This window comes from Peromyscus leucopus, chromosome X (genome assembly GCF_004664715.2).
Source record: "Peromyscus leucopus breed LL Stock chromosome X, UCI_PerLeu_2.1, whole genome shotgun sequence".
NCBI classification, from domain to species: domain Eukaryota; kingdom Metazoa; phylum Chordata; class Mammalia; order Rodentia; family Cricetidae; genus Peromyscus; species Peromyscus leucopus.
Genome location: NC_051083.1, coordinates 19,296,257 through 19,316,337, shown reverse-complemented (window position 1 = coordinate 19,316,337; position 20,081 = coordinate 19,296,257). Strand labels below are relative to the sequence as shown.

The 20,081-nt window shown below is 41.4% G+C and overlaps 1 protein-coding gene across 3 annotated transcripts in view; it reads left to right on the top strand.

Annotated features, from left to right (window-relative positions):
• Positions 1–20,081, top strand: part of Klf8 (Kruppel like factor 8) — a 162,410-nt gene that overhangs the window by 128,200 nt on the left and 14,129 nt on the right. The window contains exons 1-4 of one of the 3 annotated variants that reach the window (XM_037199360.1): positions 1,564–1,684; positions 1,817–1,932; positions 2,264–2,448; positions 12,072–12,145. In XM_037199360.1, the coding sequence (XP_037055255.1) occupies positions 12,074–12,145 (72 nt within the window). In that variant the 5' untranslated portion in view covers positions 1,564–1,684; positions 1,817–1,932; positions 2,264–2,448; positions 12,072–12,073. Of the gene's footprint in view, positions 1–1,562; positions 2,449–3,823; positions 4,044–12,071; positions 12,146–20,081 lie in introns of those variants that run through there. The other 2 variants (XM_028883421.2, XM_028883422.2) reach the window with 2 other exon arrangements.

Below are 20,081 nucleotides of genomic sequence, written 5' to 3'. Positions count from 1 at the left end.
AGGCCTGGGATTACCAGAGATTTCAAATCTGGGTAAGATCTAGCAGGACAGGAAAAACCCCGCTGCTTGAGATAGAGGCAGGGTCCAGATCCTCATTACAGCAAGTGGAAGAATTCCGAGGTGTTGCCTTAATGTTTAGGTGGTTGGTGATCTACCGTGAAAGAACAGATTGTCTGGGAGATGTTTAAGACACATCTGAGCAGACATAGCAATTAAGCCAACGGACATACATTCCGGGCACATACTGAGCTGTGACCCTCAGTTTCCTTATTCTTTTTCTTAAGAAGCTGGGTGTGACAGTTCATGCCCATGCCTGCAAACTCAGAACTAGTGAAACTGAGGCAGGAGACTGGTGAGCTTGAGGACAGCCTAGGCTATAACATTAGCCGGAGCTCTGTCGTAAGACTACCTATCTCAAACAACAACAAAAATGAGCTGGGGTACAGCTGAGTGGTAGAGTGCTTGCTTAGAATACACAAGGTCCTGAATTCAGTCCTCTGTCCTCCCTTATGAGGCATAAAAATATAGTGCTACCTACTTCCAGGGTTTTCCCCAGGAATAAAGGAAAATGGATGACCGTAATGGTACCTGGCCCAGTGAACTGCCCATGCGAGGTGCTGAATACACGGAGCCTATTATTATTTCTCTTGCTTGGCTGTTCCCTCCCTTCCTCTCCTTTGTTTCTTCTCTCTCTTTTGCCTCCCCTTTGGACGAACTGTGATAGGGAAGAGGCACTGGAAGGAGGCTGTGGTTGTCTGTGACTTCCTGGGTTTCCATTAAATGAGCTAGAGAAGGACTACAAGGCAAGGGCAAGGAAATGCTGGAAATGTGGCTTCTAGTCTATGGATTCAGATCTTCAGGGAGGTTAGCCAATACTTGGCTGGGAGGCGGTCTCAGGGGGTTGAGAACTCTATTCTTAGAGAGCTGGTAGCTGGGAGACTCAGAAAGCCTTTCTGAACTCTCCCTGCCAGGGCCACAGGGTGTTAGGAATTCATCTTCAACTCATTTTTTCCCCACCTTCTCTTTACTCTCACCTTCTCTTAACTAGTGCTAGAAAATGCACCCAGCTCCAGTCTCCTTTCCTCTTAAGTGTCATCCCTAAAAAGACACTGTGACCCCTCTGTCCTTGCTACTGTCACACGTTGCCATGGAGAACTGGGAGGGTAAAAATCCGCTTACAGTTACCATCTTTCTGGCACTCCCCATTCCCGGTCCTTTTCTTCCTAGACATCCCTTACTCCCAATCACCACACCCTTCTCACCCTTCCCTAGAGAGCTTAAATCCTGGTGGATAGGTGACCATGTAGTGTGCCCGAAAACCCCTGGCAAGGACTAAGGATGCACTGAAACTGATTTCAGTTGTACCTGCTGCTGCAGGAGGCCAACAGAGACCGCCGCCGCCAGGGGCGAGGCCAGCTCCTAGGTCTCGCCCCACCCCCTCCCCTGTCCCTCCGCCTTCTCTGCCCCACCCATCTCCACCCCCCTCCTACTCCACTCCCCTCTAGCGGCCACTTGTCCCTTTTAAGGAACTCCACCCTAGGTGGAGTCCTCATGGTAGTCACACCTCTCTTCTGGGCCTAGTCTGCCAGAGAAAGAGCGAAGCACTCCACCTACTCAGGTTGCCTGGCGAGCGAGCGCGCCAGGTTCTGACCCCACGGGCGTGGTGTACCAGTGGGGTGGCCAGGTACCACCGGGAAGTCTCTCTAGCTCGGTCCAGCGGGAGTGCCTGCCACTAACGTGGGAGCCCCTGCCCTGGGTCGGTGTTTTCCTATATGTTTCGACCAATCGCCGGCCTCTTTTCCTCCTTTCTTTTTAGGAAGGCGCCGGGTGTGCAGCGCTAACCGCTGCGTGGAGGGGATCCTCTGGCGCTGTCTCCTTGCGGGTCTTCACTGACTCCTCCGTCTCAACTTTGCGTTCAAGTCGTGATCTGAGGTTTGGGTGCTTTGCCGGGACCCCACCCCGGCTCTCTCGGGGAGGGTGTGAGGAGTTCTGGGGTGGGTGGAGAATGGGCTTGGCCGGAACTGAATCGGTTGAGGTAAAAGGGGAACGCAGGAGCTTTAGCGCTGGCTACTTCGCTCCGGAGAAGCCGCTGTATTTTTAGCACAGGGAAGGCTGCAGTGGGAGGATTCTTTTTAGGAAGTCTGCTCCGCCGCCCCGATTGGGGGCTTGGATGCTTGAAAGCTTTGTTTCCCTTGTTCTGAGGGTGGCCCAGCTGGGTCTGAATCGACTCCCTCCCTTTTTCGTTCCCCCCATCCTTTTCCAGCCAGGAGAAAACAGAGAGGTGGGGGACCAAGGAAGAGGAGGCTAAAGCGCGTTGCCAGGCGCGCTGTCAGACATGGGCGGGTGCGAGGGGAACAGCTGTCTTGAGATCAGCTCAAGAGTATGAGTCTCCGGGAGGACCGCGTGAGCTCCGGACACTTCAGGAGTCCTCAGCTAGAGACAAGGGCGGTAAGTGACTCGGGAAAGAACCCACTCTCATGTCCTCAATCTAGGTTCTAACTAACCCCCCCTCCGCCCCGCGCGCCGCCGCCGTCGCCGTCGCCGCCGCCGCCAACCGCACACACCCACTTGGCTTTGGGTTTTAGCAGTGAAGTGTTGGGATGGGGGGCGTGTGAGCGGAAAGGGTAAGAACATTATGCGGAATCAAATTAAACTCAAGGGAAAAATGACTTCCCTTAAGGATTGTGAAGCGAGACTAAGAGGAGGGGGTACTTCAGGGGGCCTTGTGGAAGAACTGAAAGGGGACAAGAATGGATAGGTTTGTCTACTTCAGTCTGTCCTGTCTCTATGCTCTCAATTCTCCTTAAGTGGTTCGTTTTAACCGCATACATCCAAAGTCTCTGTAAGAGAAGAGAATTTGGAAGACCAGTGATCCCACTTACGTCACCCCTCCCTTCCCCCAAGCGGTAGCAGGTACCTAGAGATGATTCTCCAAAGCGGGAGGAGGGGCAGTGAAGAGTTAAGCTGGGAGCATGGCCTCTTAGTATTGATGGCAAGACCCCTTCCCGGAGCCTCTGAGGAGGAGCTGGTTAGGGCGTGCCAGCTCTTTAAGGAGGGGCTGAGCTTGGTTGCAGGAAGAAGCCAAAGCGTAGCCTTATCTAAGCTTCTTAAGATGTGGCCAAGAGGTGAGTTCTTGTAGGTGGGTGATCAGCCGGGATTGCTGTGATTACCAGAGTGAAAGGATGTGCTTCGCCACAGGTGAAGCTTTTTGGACTTTTTTGACCCTAAGAATTTTGAAGAAACGAAATCATATCCTAACAGGTGGCCAGGGGAGCAATACCTTATTTTCTCTAATATTACTGCCCATGTGGAAAAAAAAAATTATAAAGTACTTGCATGCCACTTAGTGTAATAGGTAGAAAGAAAAGAGAAAAAAGAGACTAATATTTAAATTTGGAGCTGAAGATATTGGTTTGGGATAATAAAAAGATCTACTTTGAAACCCTCCTACCACCATGAACTGGTTTTATGACCACGAGCCTTGCTTTTCTCCTCTGTAGGATGCATGTTAAAAATTCTTACTCAGAAGATATATATGGCATGTGCTGCTGCGACTTGCTCTGTTTTTCACTTTCTTTTCCTACTCTTTGGGGTTTTCTCTCTGGAGCACCACTAGTCAAATTAGTACTTTGCTGTCCTTAAAACACATTTTGGACAAAGGGAGCAAAGACCTGTGCAGTGTCTCAGTTTGCAGTGCAGTTTGCTCAAAAACAGGCTGGAATATATGTCTTATTTGTTTGTGATTTAATGTTGTTCCCACTGGATTTTATCAGCTGCAAGAGAAAAGGCCACTAATCGTCCTATCTTCTGATTCTTTGGTCAGTTTAACCAAGATGATGTAACCAGCAGGACCTTTGGACAGCAAACCAGTGACTCAGAAATGGCTTCAACCTCTTCTTCAAAGTTTGGGGGTAACCCTTATGAGAGAGACATTAATCCTTGGAAACTGCTGACGCGACAGGCTAGGCACAGTGTGTCTCCAGGTTATCTTAGAGGGCAGCTAGGCAAAAACACAGGACGGCTAGAAATACCACTTCAAAAGAGTAAGTGACAAATGTAACTACCTCGTCTGTTTGCTAGACCAAATTGTATAAAGGCTCGCTCCAGTTTTCCAGCATCAGAATGCTCTTGCTTTCAGAGCTCATAGGAGGGAAAATTGGTGGGGGAAAAGTGATCACCACAACCACTCGTATTTTTCTTGTCTATGCACTTCGGAGATGCGGCTCTTAGTGGTTCTTCTGTTTGGTTTTTTTTATTGCCAAGGTACCAAAACTAGATATTATTAGTCTTTCCAGAATGTTCTGTTTCTCCTGCGAGGAGGTGGAGATTGGCTACTCACGCTTTTGTACTCTGGCAGGGGCTTATTAATGTTTGATACATCTAGAGGTTTTATTTTCGTATTTCTGTCATTATTATTTTTATGTATGTGCTTTTGTATGTGTCTGGATGAGTACATTGCTGCTTGTTTGAAGAAACCAGAACTCCTGGTGATTGTGAGCTGCCTAACATGGGTTCTGGGAACCAAACCTGGGTCCTCTGGAAGAGCAGGAAGTGCTCTTAACATGTAGCCGTAACTCCAGCCCAGGACATTTATATGTTTACCTTAGCTTTGAGTCAGTTATACTTTATGAGCTCGCTTACATTGTTGGATGAAGAAAAAACAGTTTGGGCATATGTAATTCATTTAGCAAATTGACATATTGGACGTCAGGCGCTGGGGAAAATGGTATTATGTTGTTTGTTTGTTTGTAGTATTTATTGGGCATTGGAATCAGTGTCTGGTATACCATTGGAATTTTTAAAACGGTAATAGGGTCTTACTATGTAGCCAGGCTAACCTGGCTCTCAATCCTCCTGCCTCAGCCTCCTGAGTGCTGGAATTATAGGCATGAGCAATTTTTTTTTTTTTTTTTTGGTTTTTCAAGACAGGGTTTCTCCGTGTAGTTTTTGTGCCTGTCCTGGATCTTGCTCTGTAGACTAGACTGGCCTCAAACTCACAGAGATCCACCTGGCTCTGCCTTCAGAGTGCTGGGATTAAAGGCGTGCGCTGCCGCCACTGCCGCCGCACGCGACATGAACACTTTTTAAAGCTCCTTTTGTTTTACAGCTCTGCTGCATTTTGATTATTTGTATTCATAGTGAAGCCTCCAGTCCTTTGAGACCGAGAACTTCTTCTTGATGACACTCATATCGTCATGTCTTCATAGTACTTACCTAATTACCTTTCCCTTATAAGCACTTGGTACATATTTTGTAGATTGTGATCTGAGGTCAGTTCTTTTTTTAGTTTTTCGAGGCAGGGTTTCTCTGTATAACAGCCCTGGCTGTCCTGCAACTCACTCTGTAGACCAGGCTGGCCTCACAGAGATCCGTCTGCTTCTGCTGAGTGCTGGGACTGACCTAAGGCGTGCGCCACCACCGTGGGGACCTAAGGTCTTATTCTAAACTGCCATATTTTTGTAAGTGAAGAGAACCCTTCTTAGGTGTGATTGACCTAAATGATCATCCAGTATGGTTACAATTTAACTACTAAGTAGAGTATGGATAGATGGTGTTATCTCTTCGTCCAAAGACAATCTGAGACCACATTTGGTTTGATTTTATAAGTAGAAGTCGGGTTTCTGTTCTTTTTATTAACCCCAACTCAACTTTATCATCTAGCCTCTTATTTCTAAAATAATGTGGTCCTTTGTGGTTGTAAATGATGTATTTAAGTGAAGGGTCTCACTAATTTTGCTCTTTTCAATGCTTCATTTTACTTTAATGTTGTTAATGTTGTGTGTCTGAATGGGGAGACATATGAATTATTGAGCAGGAAGTTAGTTATAAATGTCCAGAACATGCTAGATAGTCTATATAACACGTTAAAAGATGTTATCTGTATATTTACGGGTTTTTTTTAAGATTTATTTATTTATCATGTACACAGAAGAGGGTGCCAGATCTGATTACAGATGGTTGTGAGCCACCATGTGGTTGCTGGGAATTGAACTCAGGACCTCTGGAAGTGCAGTCGGTGCTCTTAACCTCTGAGCCATCTCTCCAGACCTATATTTATGTTTTTTAAAGGGCAATGTGGATTTGGTGGGGGGTGTTTATATGTCTCTTTGCCGTGCTAGGAACTGAACTTACCGGTCTTGCGTATGCCGCTGAACTGCATCCCTGGTCTATGAGAGTTTGAAGGTTAAATAATGCAACGCTAGCACCTTGTTAAGGTGTTTCAAACCTGCCTGGCGGTGGTGGTGGTGGCCTACACCTTTACTCCCTGCACTTGGGAGGCAGGCGGATCTCAGAGTTTGAAGCCAACCTGGTCTACAGAGTGAGTTCCAGGGCAGCCAGGGCTACACAGAGAAACCTTGTCTTGAAAAACCAACCCCCCACCACACACATTTTGTTGTAACCACCACCTTAGCATTCTAAATAGAGCCCATTTTCACCTCTAGAGTTACCCACTGCTCATTCAAGACTTTTCCTTTCCATTTCCCTGTTCTACAACTTGCCATTAACATAACCTTGGCAAAGTTATTTAAATTATGCATTTGAATGTTTTCCTCTGAATTAGAGGTCACAGTAGAGACTACTTGAATGGCAGTGAGGAACATACTGCTCACTGTAAAATGCTTGTGAAAATTAATTTGTGAAAATGCTTTAAGAATTTATGAAAGTATAAAGTATAAGCAGTGAGAAAATGAAGGTGTGGTTGTTGTGATTCTCATGTCTTTTGTACAAAATACAAGCTTTTTCTTCTTTCTCAGTTTCCATATCCACCTAGTTGGCAAACGAGTTTGTTGCTTGTCTTTATTTCCTAACATCGTTTCTTTTATCCTAAAAGCTGCCACAACCCAGAGGCTGAAATAATTAGCCTATACTTTTTTTTTTTTTGAGACAGGGTTTCTCTGTAGTTTTGGTGCCTGTCCTGGGTCTTGCTCTCTATACCAGGCTGGCCTTGAACTCACAGAGATCCACCTGGCTCAGCCTCCTGAGTGCTGGGATTAAAGGCGAGTGCCACCATTGCCTGGCCTTGCCTATATACCAATTACAGCTCATACAAAAATTTTGTTTTCCCTAAAAAATTTTAAACTCTCTTTTATTTACTTTTTTGTTAACAGATATATTTTTTTTTCCAGAGCTGAGGACCGAACCCAGGGCCTTGCGCTTGCTAGGCAAGAGAAGGCTTTATTTTTTTTTTATTTTTATTTTCTTGAAACAGGGTTTCTCTGTGTAGCTTTGCGCCTTTCCTGGAACTCGCTTTGTAGACCAGGCTGGCCTCGAATTTACCGAGATCCGCCTGCCTCTGCCTCTCCAGTGCTGGGATTAAAAGTGTGCGCCGCCGCTGCCGCCGCCGCCACCACCACCACCACCACCACCACCACCACCACCCGGCAACAGATGTATTTTAAATAGGTAACATTCCATATGGCTCAAGACCCAACATAAACAAAAGGTTATGCAGTGAAAACTCTCCCTTTATTAGTCCATTAGCCACTTTTACTCACTGGAGACAACTGAAGTTATTAGTTTATTATGATTCTTTGTGGAGATATTGAAGTATATCCAATAGAAACAGTATATGTGAATACACACATACACATTGTTCAACTTTTTTCCTTTTATAATTTTTTAATCTGAATTTATTTTTTTCTTTTTTGTTTTTATGCATTTTAAATGAAAATATATCACTTTTCTTTTTTCTTCATCTACGTGTTTATTTGCCTTTTTAATCCCTTAATATTTTTATCTTAATTTTGAGATTGTAATTTAATTATATTCCTCTCATTTATACACAAATAGTAACACATTCTGCATATTCTTCCATTTGCTTTTCCTACTTAAAAATAGATACTGGAGATATTTTCCTATAGGTTTATAAAAATGCCTCATTGTTCTGTGTGACTGTATAGTTTTTTTACTATACGGGTAAGCTATGATTTATTCAGCCACTCTTTTATTGATCAACATTTAGGATATTTCCAAACATCTGTAGTGTTTCTAATAGGAATGAAAACTCAGTAAGTAGTATATATAGAGCTGTTAGAACAAAATACCACTAACTGGGTGCTTTAAACAAGAGAAATTTTGTTTTCCTAGTTCTAGAGGCTAGAATTCGGGGCTCAGGGGTTCAGCATAGGCAGATTTGAGGCTGCATTCATCACTCACTCACAGATGGCTGCGTTCTCTGCTGTATACTCCATACCTTCCTTTGTCTAAGTGAAGAGACAGAACTCTCCTGTGTTTCTTCTTAAGGGATTAATCTTCTGTGATTAGAGCACTACCTGGATGACCTCATTTACTTTTAATTATTTCCATAAAGGCCATATCTCTAAATATAGTCACCTCAGGAGTGAGGGCTTTCACATATGAATGGAGGGCATCAAGCCACTTGGCCTAATCTCATACTCTTAAAAATGGGCTCATTGCCAATATTTTAAAGTTGGATTTCATTTAAAATCTAGATTCCATTTTCTCTTAAGTAATTAGATGATAGGATAAGGTAAGATTTTATATGATATTTCAGAGCAATGAGTCTTTGCTACTGTGGCCTTTTCTTCTTTTTCTCAACTGATACTTAAGTGCTTTGTGCCAATTGTGATTGCTGCACATTTTGTCTTATGATTAATACCACAATTAGTGGGTACCTTTACTCTCTTTGTCAATAATAGAGCTTGTTGTGAAGGTATGAAAGAACCTCCATTATTGTATTCAACTTTACCAAACCATTCCAAAGTGCAGGGTTGTAATATTTATTTTTCATTTAAAAATTTTATTTTTTGAGAGTTTTATACATGTATACAATGAAATATGAACATATCTACCTCTCATTTCCCCCTTTCCAACTTTCCTCCATATGCCCCCCCTTCATTTCCTTCTCCTCTTTTTTAAAAAATAACCCACTAAGTCTACTTAGTGCTACTGATATGTGCATGCATGTGGAGCCATCTACTGGAGGGAACAAATGCAACCTACTAATGGCCACATCCCCAAAGGCTGTTTCTCTGACTCAGCAGCGATAGCATCTTCAAGGCGGAGCCTTGTGGTCCTCCATTCATGCTCAACTTTTGTAGGTCTTGGGCAGGTAACCACAGCTGCTGTGAGTTCATGGTAATAGCCATGTCATCTCTAGAAGAAAACGGTCAAGTATTTTAATGTAGAAAAAGAGCTTTGGTATTGAGCATCATACCTGGATTCAAATCCCAGCTCAACCATTTATTCCCATCTTACATGGCTTTAGCATTGCTTAATCATTCTGATCCTGTATCTGTTTTATTCTTGTCTAAGAGAAAATGGGCCTTAAAAATCACCATCTGAGGAGAGGCTAAATTGATGAGAACACTAGAGGCTAGGCTAGTTGCTATTGCATCACTGAGGAGTGTGCAGATGACGCTGCAGAATGTGAACCTCCAGGACTGTAAATATAAATTGATAAAAAAAAATTGAGATAGGTGTCATGCTAAGTGGTTTGGATCTTTCCAATATGACTGTATTTTTGTACCTCTTGTGATTTTCCTGATGGAAGTAATCCTTGGAGCTTAAGAGATGGTTCATTGGTTAAGAGCACTGACTGCTCTTCCAGGGGACTCTGGTTCGATTCCCAGCACCCACATGGCAGCTCACAACTGTCTGTAACTCCAGTTCTAGGGGACCCGACATCTTCATACAGACATACGTGCAGGCAATCTGGAATCTCAAAAATTCTAAAACATTGCTTGTTTTCTTTCTTTTTGTGTTTTTTCAAGACAGGGTTTCTCCGTGTAGCCTTGGCTATCCTGGAACTCACTCTGTAGACCAGGCTAGCTTCAAACTCAGAGGTCCACCTGCCCCTGCCTCCTGAGTGCTAGGATTAAAGGTGTGCACATCACTGCCTAATTCACCTGTACATTTATTTACCTAAGAAATCCTATAATAATGTATGTGCTGGTGCTATTAATATTTTCACAAGGCACTCAGAATCCCTTTCCCAATTTGTTATTATCACAAAATTTGTTATTACAAAATTTTGAGCTAGTGATACTTATAATCCAAGTACTTCAGAAACAAAGGTGGGGGTGGGGGTGGGGGGGGAGGAAGTTGTTGTGAGTTCTGGGCTAGCCTGGGCTACAAACAACATAGTGAGACCCCCCCATCTCAAAAGAAAGAAAGAAAACGAGGAAGAATATATTAGGAAGAGTGTGGTTTGCATATTTGGAGCCAAGATACAGTAACACAAAAAAGTAAGCAATGAACTTGACATCAATTATTTCATCTATTGAATGTCAGGAAATGAGGAAATCATTCCTAGTTGAAAAGCAGTAATACACAAGGAAATCTCCTTGGGAAATAAAAGGAAGACTTCTGAGCCACTATCAGAATTTAGAGAATTTTGACAGCTGAGACTGTTGTCTCCAATTTCATTTGAAAATTCAGAGGCTATCCGAGACATAATACTACCAGTTTGGACTCCAGGTGAATCAAGCATATGGGCACAAAGAAAATGCAGCAGAGTGTTGATCTGAGAGTTAGATGCCTATGAATCACATTTTCTGACTTTGTAAAACTTGGCTTGTCCATCTAGAACTGTAGGAGTACACATTACCCTTTGCAGAGCCCTAAGGCTTCTTTCTATAGAGCCTCCCAGGGTTTGAGCAATGGAGGGACCTGTCTACTAAGGAATAAGAACAGTTAGGGCCAGAACTCAGAAAACTGACTTCTAACAGAGTTTAAGCTCTTAGCATACGCCCCTGGATGTATTCTAAGGACCAAGGACATTGTCTGAAACTATGATAGATGTTCAACAAATTTCTGAAGGCTTACATGATACTGACAAAGAAGGAGCAAGGGGTCAGGTATGGTATTTTATGCTTGTAATCCCAGCTTTTGGGAGGGTAAGGCAGGAAGATTTGCTTGTGTTTGAGACCAGGCTGAGCTACACAGTGAGGTCTAGGCCATCCTAGGCTACAATGTAAAACCCCGTCTCATTCTTACAGAAAGAAAAAGGGAGTAAAGAAAGGGGGGGCTTTTTATTAAAAACAAGAGTTGGGAAAATGTAGGAAACCGTGAAATAAAATTGAAGAGATTATGTATGAAACACACACATGGTGCCATTAACATGAAGTGAGAGGTGTTAGAAGGAATACCTAAGTGTTTTCTAATTCCTAAGTTGGAAAAAGATGTGGTGGTAGAAAAAGTGTTATGTCAGATAATTCTCTTATAATCCAGAGGGGGCGCTCAATAGCTGGACGAGCTTGATTGGTTGCTGCCAGGAAAGCCTAGAGGAGTGTTGCAGAACTGTTTTTTCCTTTGCAGTCATATCATCCTTGACTAGTCGTTATATCTAGCTAGGACTAATTACAAGTCATCTAGTTAGTGTCTGGTCTTCTTCGGTTCCTGTGGATTAAGACAGGACAGGGTTGAGGAGGCACAAGTGTGATCTGAAATTGGCTGGTTAGTTTGTAGGTAAGCCGTAGATTTTGCTTTGTTCCCTCAGCCTCTGTTTTCCTCTCTGGTGAAACTGAACTGTAGGTAAAGCAAGCAAAAGCTGTTACAGAGGAAAACATAGGTGCTTTTTATGGGGTGACTGATGGTTCAAGGTATTTGACTGAAGCTATTAACATCATCTCTTCATAAGAGGGACAGCTGTATAGAGAGGAAGATGAGAACTGCCTTTAACCATGCTTGGCTTGTAGGTTTAAGATCTATAGACAAAAATGGTGTGTTGGTTTGTCTTTGTACATGTATTACTTGGGTAAATACCTGTATAGTAGCTTAAAAGTCCTTAGTGAAAGCAAGAACTGGACCAGGATTGGAAATTTTTGGAAACTGAAGTATGCCGATAAACACTGAAATAGGACAGGTTGGAGAGGCTGGAAGAAATGGATTCACTTACATGAAGGAAGGGAAGTACTTATAGGAACTAGGCAGCTAGCATCGGGGACAAATGCTGTTCTCCACCATGAGTAGATTAATTTAGAATAGTCTAATAACTTTCTGGTATAAATTTTATCTGAAAGACTGTTAATAGGGTACGTGTCATACTCTATGCATATAATGGGGTCAGTATTGTTCTAAAAGCTATTTTCCCCTTGTATCTTTTCTAGATATGGATCAACTCATGAACAGCTTCGAAGTCCAACTTAATTCAGAAAGAGGTTCAATGCAGGTATTCAAACAGGTGAGCTTTGTGAGTTGAATAGCTCTTAAACATTGCAGAATCGAAGCCCCATTTTCAAATGACATGTATGAAAAATGAGAAGGGATAAAAGAGGGTAGATTTTTTCCCCAGAATTAATTGAATGTCTGGGTTTGAATTTCAACTAAGGAGTCTATCTGGCCTCAAAGAAACAGCTTCGTGTTGTCCCTTGTAGTCTTTGATGAAGAACTACAATCATTTATTTAGCACTATCCCAAATTTCAGGTATAGTGAACAGTGTGTAGTTTGTTTTATTTCATTTCTTCAGTAGCCATGCTGGATAGTATATCAGAGTTTTCTAAGGAAGCATCCTGTTGACTCTAGTTCCCTGTCAACTGTTTCCCTGGAGAACCCTGGCTAATGCACTGTTCTTGGTGTGTGTGTGTGTGTGTGTGTGTGTGTGTGTAGAAAAAAGGATGGAGATGTATACATACACACACATATAAAATATACATATACATACACACATATGTATGTGTATATGCATATATGTACATATGTATATATGTATGTGTGTATATGTACACACACACACACACACACACACATATATATATATATATATATATATATATATATATATATATATATCTCACAATTTTAAAGAAACTGGCTCCTGTGTTTATAGAAGTATGGCAAGTCCAAAACCTGATGGACTAGATCAGCACACTCCAGAGTTAGAAGGAGTTGCAGTTCAAGTCTCCAAATACTGTTGGTAGAATTTTTGTACCAAACGTGGTGGTGCAAGTCTATAATCCCTATGCTCAGGAGGTTGAACCAGGAAGATGGTGAGTTCTAGCCCAAGGAGATCCTGTCTTTAAAAAAAAAAATGAATTCTCTCTTTCACCGTGAAAATCAGTCTCAGTGTCCTAGCTTGCTCCCGCTATTATGGTAAACACCGTGACCAAAAAAGCAACTTGGGGAGGTGAGGGTTTATTTACTGTAGTTCACAGTCAAGGAAATCAAGGTACGGATTGAAAGGCAGGATCTGAAGCAGAGACACCGAGAAACGCTACATGGTTCCCCTCTTGTGCTTCGCCTATAACCCAGGCTTTACCTGCCCGGTGATGGCACCTCCCAAGTCAGTCATTAAGAAATGCCCCCACTAACTGCTCACAGGCTAGTTTGATGAAGGAAATTTCTCCATTGAAAGTCCACCTTCCTAGATATGTCTATGACACTTAGTCTTTGTTTTATTAAGGTCTTTAAGAATTTATAGAAGCCTCTTCACTTTATGGAAATGGTTTATTCCAAGTCCAGTGATTTAAATATTTGTCCTGTTGGGGAAAAAAAGAGGCTAGTTATGGTATTCCACAACTTTAATCCTCTATTCAGGAGGTAGAGGTAATCAGATCTCTGAGTTCAAGGTCAACCTGGTCTATATATCAAGTTCCAGGCCTGCAGTGATTACATAGTGAGACTCTGTCTCAAAACAGATAGAAACATCTAGAAAAATGTTTAACCAACCATCTGACCTGTGATCCAATTAAGTTGTCATATCACATCAACTATCACTGGTCTTGATGTTCACTTTTTATAGAAAATAAAACTGGTTTTGAATGATGTGAAAAAGTATTTTGAGATAGGGTCTTAACTATTACATAGACCTGCCTGGCCTGGAACTTACTGTATAACTCTGGACATTCTCAAACTCACAGCAATCCTCCTGTCAGGCTGTGGAGTTCTAAGATTACAGGCACAGAACAATGCTTGAATGTTTAGGGTTGAGTTGTAAGACACTGCATAAGTGAGCCCCCAATACAGTCAGAATTACCTTGAGGAATCTATTAAAATTGCTTGTAAATTGAATATCCAAATTTGTGTATATAATACTCATCTGATTCTTTTGGTCTTATTAGCATGTCCATAGTGATGGGTTGCTGTTTACAGGTGAAATATCTGGGTTACATTAGGAGTCATATATGCCATATATATGCTGTATGTGTGTATATGCGCCCCGCATCTCATGCATACATATATTTACCTTTTCATTTTCTTGAAATCAGTCCTCAATATATAGCTCTTGTTGGCCTGGCACTCAGTATGTAGATTAAGCTGGCCTTGAACTTAGGGTAATCTTCCTGCTGTTTCCTGTCAAGTTTTAGAATTGTAGGTGTGTACCACCATGCCCAGCTAATGAGTCCTATTTTTTAACCAGTGAATGATTGGTCTGTGGCATATAATTGGATTTAAGGTACGTATGCATTTGGATGAGACTCCTTTGTAGTGTTTTAATGATGTTAAATTGAATTTAATATCTTATTACCTTTGTAGCTGCTGCCATTTAGAAACTATCAGCACATCAAAAACTTGCTAATTGTTGCAAATATCACTGGAGCTTGGTCATAGTAATACTAGAAGCTTTCTAACTCAGAGCACACATGCTGTTCTCCAGTTTCTGGATTTCTATATATTAATACCATACAAAGGAGCACTTGGTTGTTGTCCGTCTTTTGTTTCTAGTTTCTGATGGCTTTCTTTAAGTGGAATCTCTTGGTTGAGACTTGTGAGTGCCTTATCATATCATACATGTCTCTTTCCGTGTACATCCTTTCACTGTTAATGTTTTACAAATGTTTTGTTACAGTCTTTCTCTCTTTCTCTCTCACACACACTTTTTTGTTTTACTTTTGAAAGTGAGCTGCATCAAGACACTTTGCCCCTCAATAGCTGTGTATCACCTACAAATAATCACACTTTCCTATAAAACTCCATCAGAACTGCCACACCCCCATAGGAACAGTTTTTCCATAATAATATCTAGTGGAGATATATATGCATTTCTGAGAGATTTTCAGTGGCATATTTTTTTAGATTTTTTTCAATGGCATATTTTTTTAAACTTCCTTTTGTCCACCAGGACTGTGGCTAAATGAGCCTGTCCAGTCCTCACCACATTTATGATCCCAAATTTCAATTCTAACTATTCTATACAATTTTTTTCCCTGACAGTCTAATGCCCATAAATCTCTAGTGCACTCATACTCCTAGAATATTAATTGATTTCTTTCAGTCATTCTCATAGTTCCATTCATTTCTTGTCCTGTATTGTCAGCTGTAGCATGGAATTATCTCACATCTTAGTGTCAATGATTTTCATCTTATAACTAACATTTCTTGCTTGCTTTCCCCCCATTTTAAGACTTATTATTTTAGTGGCATGTAAATGTGTGTCCTTATGTGGCTGTGTTCATATGAGTGCAGGTGTTCTGGAGGCCAGAGGCATCAGATCCCCTTGGAGCTGGAGTTACAGGTGGTTGTGAGCTGCTCACTGTGGTAATAACAAGTCCATTCTCTCAGAATCCTAGAAGCAGAAGTCTCAAAGCAAGTTGGTGACACTGCCCTGGTCTATCAAATTGTCATACCAGTTATCAGAGAAAATAGGGTCCTTGTTTTTTCCCACACCTGGTAGATACAGGCTTCTCTGGCTTTTGACCCTGTGTGTTCACATCACCTTATTTTTGGCCCCTATAGAGAACTGAATTCCACCCCCTACGTAATCCAGGGTGGTTCTTTTAAGATCCATAATTCTATCTGCAATTATCCCTTTTCCAAATAGGTGATGGTCATTGATTCTAGGTGGTAGGATATGGATAAATCTTTTTTGGGTGACCATCCTTCAGCTTGGTATAATATGTTACAACAAGCATATAGTTGTTAAAATAATTTTGATGATGTGTCATTAAAAGTAATCTTACATTAAAAAGAAGTTATTTCCTCTTTTTTCCTTTTTATTTAGTTTCAAGCTATGTACTAATATTTCAATGCTGTATAGTAAGCAAATACATAGAATTCATAAATGCATAGATATGTGTAGGTTCATATGTATATTCTGTGGTTTTGTCTATGTTTTGGGGGAAAGGCTCTTGTCATGTAGTCTAGGATGACCTGGAACTGAACACCCTCCAGCCTCGGTCCCCTGAGTTCTGGGATTTCAGGTGTGTGCATTTTTATCTTGGTTCCCCCTGCCCCGGGTGTTTTTGTTAGTATCCTAGTCTCTTAAAATTGTTGTCACGTTCATTAGTTTGTATAAAGAAGGATTGTCCAATAGTGCTTTATTTCATAATGCTATTGAGATGGTAAAGATATAAGATTCAAAATTCCTCTAGGTTTAGATTAAATTTAGCTTTTTAATAATATTCATCTCCATCCATTTTTCTCTAATACTGAAACACATCATGCATTATTGGAGAAGGATTGGAATTTCAGAGGGTTAAACTGGCTTTTCGACCAAAATAATGAATGTGCATAATATATGTGTACGCACACACAAGTGCACCCAGGCATGAAAATGATTAGTCTAAACCCAGAGCAAAGCTAGAAGAGACCTGTGTACAAAAACAGCTTTTATCTTTCTCTTGGGGAGGAGCCTGGGTTTTATCTTGTTACCATGACAACCTTCCTTCCTCTCCTTTCTACTTCCTGCGCTGCCTGCAGTATTTTGTTCTTTCATTTTCTTTCTTGTCTTGCCTTCCTACTTTAAAGCTCCACATCAGAGCTATTTCAGATAAAGGGGAAGGAACAGGTTAGTTCTCCTCAGCTGATTTCCCCTACTGTCCTCAAGTCAAGGCTGTCTCCATCCGATGTCTAAGAGCTTAAATGTTTATAAAAGTGACCTGTTTTTTTTTTCTCTAGATTTCTTTGTAGAATTGCCTTTCTCCATATCTCTGGTAATTTGTCAATAATGAACTTAAGAAAAATGCCAACTCAAATATTTTTTTTAAATAAAAGCCTGATTAGGATCCTGGGCCTGTAAGGAGGACTGTGGAAAGTAAAAGCTCTCGAAAACCACTCCCAAGGTTTTGGGCTTTCCATGCACAGCCTTCTCCACAGAATCAGAAATCCTGGAAAGCTGTAGCTTCAAGCTTTAAACTAGCAGATGGCGAAAGTAGCCATTCTCTTTCTTTGAAGAGTGGTTAATTATTGACTAGAGAACACTCAAAACCTGAAACTGTCCCACAATATTGAAGAAGGAAAATGGTGGGTAAAAGAGAAAAATCTCATGGCAGAGCTTTACATCAGTTTCCATATGAGCTTACAAACCTGTAGTTATTATGTTCACTGAAGAATAGTATATGGAGCCAACCCTTAGCCAGTCACCATGGTCCTAGGGCTGTAAACTTGTTCCTTACATTCCTTTTCTTTAGAATCTCCAGGTATAAGGTGCTGTGTAGAATGAGAAAAGAAATCAGGGAATATGTGTTTGTTGTTGTTGTTTGTTTTTCCTTTTTTACCATAGTGAACTTTATATGGAATATAGGATAAATCATCAGGAATCTTACTAAAGCTACTTTGATCCTATTTAAAAGGTAATCATTGGTACACACAAGCAAAAGCATTGCTTATACTAGTGGATAAATATAGAATAATGTCTTGACGCCTGCTCTCAAGTGCAGTGTGTTTTCTTAAGGAGCTTGCTTGCAGAGGCGTTGACACCCAGCACATCCTTGCTATAGGCCGGATTCATTTCAGTATCACAAGTACATGTGAAATCAGTATGTCCACAAGAAAAATGTAATGATATTTTTAAGGAAGTTATTAAAACACTAGGACCTAAATAACCACCTTCTAACATTTGTTTCAAAGCCATGTGATGATAGCAAGAGAGATCAATTATTTAAGCACCATTGCCGACAGTTTTAGTGAAAAATTGAGAACCCACAGGACAGGCTTGCTCTATAGAAGCACACCCAGGATGGATAGTTTGAACAGGGCCTATAACATTATCTCTCATCGAAGCAATAAACATATTTTCATTTCTATACTTTCTTTGTTCAGTTTCCATTTTGGATATTCTTGAATAGTGTTTTCAGTAAACTGAGTGGCTATAGATAATGGAAAATCCCGTTAGCAGGAGCAGGTGTGAGCCAGGTAAGATCAGAGTGATGGAGTTATCAAGGACTGCTTCACTGTGGCTAAAGAGATGGTTTGGGGGTTAAGAGCACGTGGTGCCCATGCAGAGGACCTAAGGTTCAGTTCTCAGCACCTGGCCTCCACAGACACCTAGACTCAGTATGCACATACCCATATGTGTGCACATACACATACATACATAAAGATAAAAGTAAATCAAATCTTTTTTTTTTTTCTTTCTCGAGACAGGGTTTCTCTGTAGCTTTGGAGCCTCTCCTGGATCTCGCTCTGTAGACCAGGCTGGCCTGGAACTCACAGAGATCTGCCTGCCTCTGCCTCCTGAGTGCTGGGATTAAAGGCATGCACCACCACCTCCCGGCAAAAGTAAATCTTTAAAGAGAAAATATTACATCTGACAACTTTTTTAAAAAATTTATTTATTATGTATATAGTGTTCTGAATGCAGGCCAGAAGAGGGCACCTGATCCCATTATAGATGATTGTGAGGCATCATGTGGTTGCTAGGAATTGAACTCAGGACCTCTGGAAGAGTAGTCAGTGCTCTTAACCTCTGAGCCATCCATCCAGCCCAAATATTACACTTGTTTTGTTTTGTTCTTGTTGTTGTTGTTTTTCAAGACAGGGTTTCTCTATGTAGTTTTGGTGCCTGTCCAGGATCTTGCTCCGTAGCCCAGGCTGGCCTTGAATTCACAGAGATCCACCTGGCTCTGCCTCCCAAGTGTTGGGATTATAGGTGTGTGTGGCTTGCATCTGACAACTTTTATTGTAGCTCCTTTCTCAGTATCATCAAAAGCCATGGTAAAAAAAAAATTATGGAAATAGGTGGCCTTCCTGCTCTGCTTATGGATTCTTTGGATTCTACTTCTTTTATCAGTGAATGGACCTACTCAGGTAGAGACAAGTAGAAATATAGGAAAAAATGGTAGCTTAAATTGATTTGGTAGATTCGGAAGTCAGTAAAAGTGTGTTTAGTAAAATGGTTCTTTTTTAAAATTATTTATTTATTTATATTTTATGTACATTGGTGTTTTGCCTACATGTATGTCTGTGTGAGGGTGTCAGATGTCCTGGAGCTGGAGTTACAGACAGTTGTGAACTGCCATGTAGGTGCTGGGAATTGAACTCAGGACCTCTGGAAGAGGAGCCAGTGCTCTTAACCACTGAGCCATCTCTCCAGCCTCTAAAATGGTTCTTTTTTAAAAATTTGTTTTTGTATATATATATATATATATGTGTGTGTGTGTGTGTGTGTGTGTGTGTGCCTGTTTGTGTGTACACCATGTGTGTACATGTGCCCGCAGAGGCTGGAAAAGGACATTGGAACTGGAGTTACAGATAGTTGTGAGCTACCTGGTGTGGGTGCTGAGAATTGAACCTTAGGTCCTCTGCATGGGCACCACGTTCTCTGAACCCCCAACCATCTCCTTAGCCACAGTGAAGCAGTTCTTGATAACTCCATCACTGATCTTACTTGGCTGACACCTGCTCCTGCTAACAGGACTTTCCTGAGCCCCTTTCCCAGCGGGGGTTAATGCACACATGAGTTACAGATTGCCTGAGATGCTTATGAATGATGGAAGAAAGGATATGACAGAACAATTGAAAAAAAAAAAGATTAGCACAGGCCTGAGTTGAGATGGGGGCTTGCAAGTCAAGAAAACAATGTCTTAGCAAGCAGAAAAGAAAAGCGGATGGTAGTCTGGCTAAGTTCTGAAGATTGAATATAGATTTTTTTCTCTATGCCCATGCTCATTCCTAGAATGCTTTTAGGGGAGTGATCTGTAAGTGAAGTCACAGCAAGAGGACACTGCTTCTCCATATTTCTCATCCTTTTCAAAATTCACACCTTATTTTCTCTCAATTTTTAGAAAATGGTTACTACTGTAGTACCATTATCATAGCTTATAATTGAAAAACTCTTTAATACCATATATTCGGTCAGCAGTCACGTTTCTCCAAATGTCTTACCAGCACAGTTCTGTTGTTTCTTTTCTTTAAATGCAGTATCATTCCTCTCTCGCTGCTCTCCTGTCATTGGGCAAAT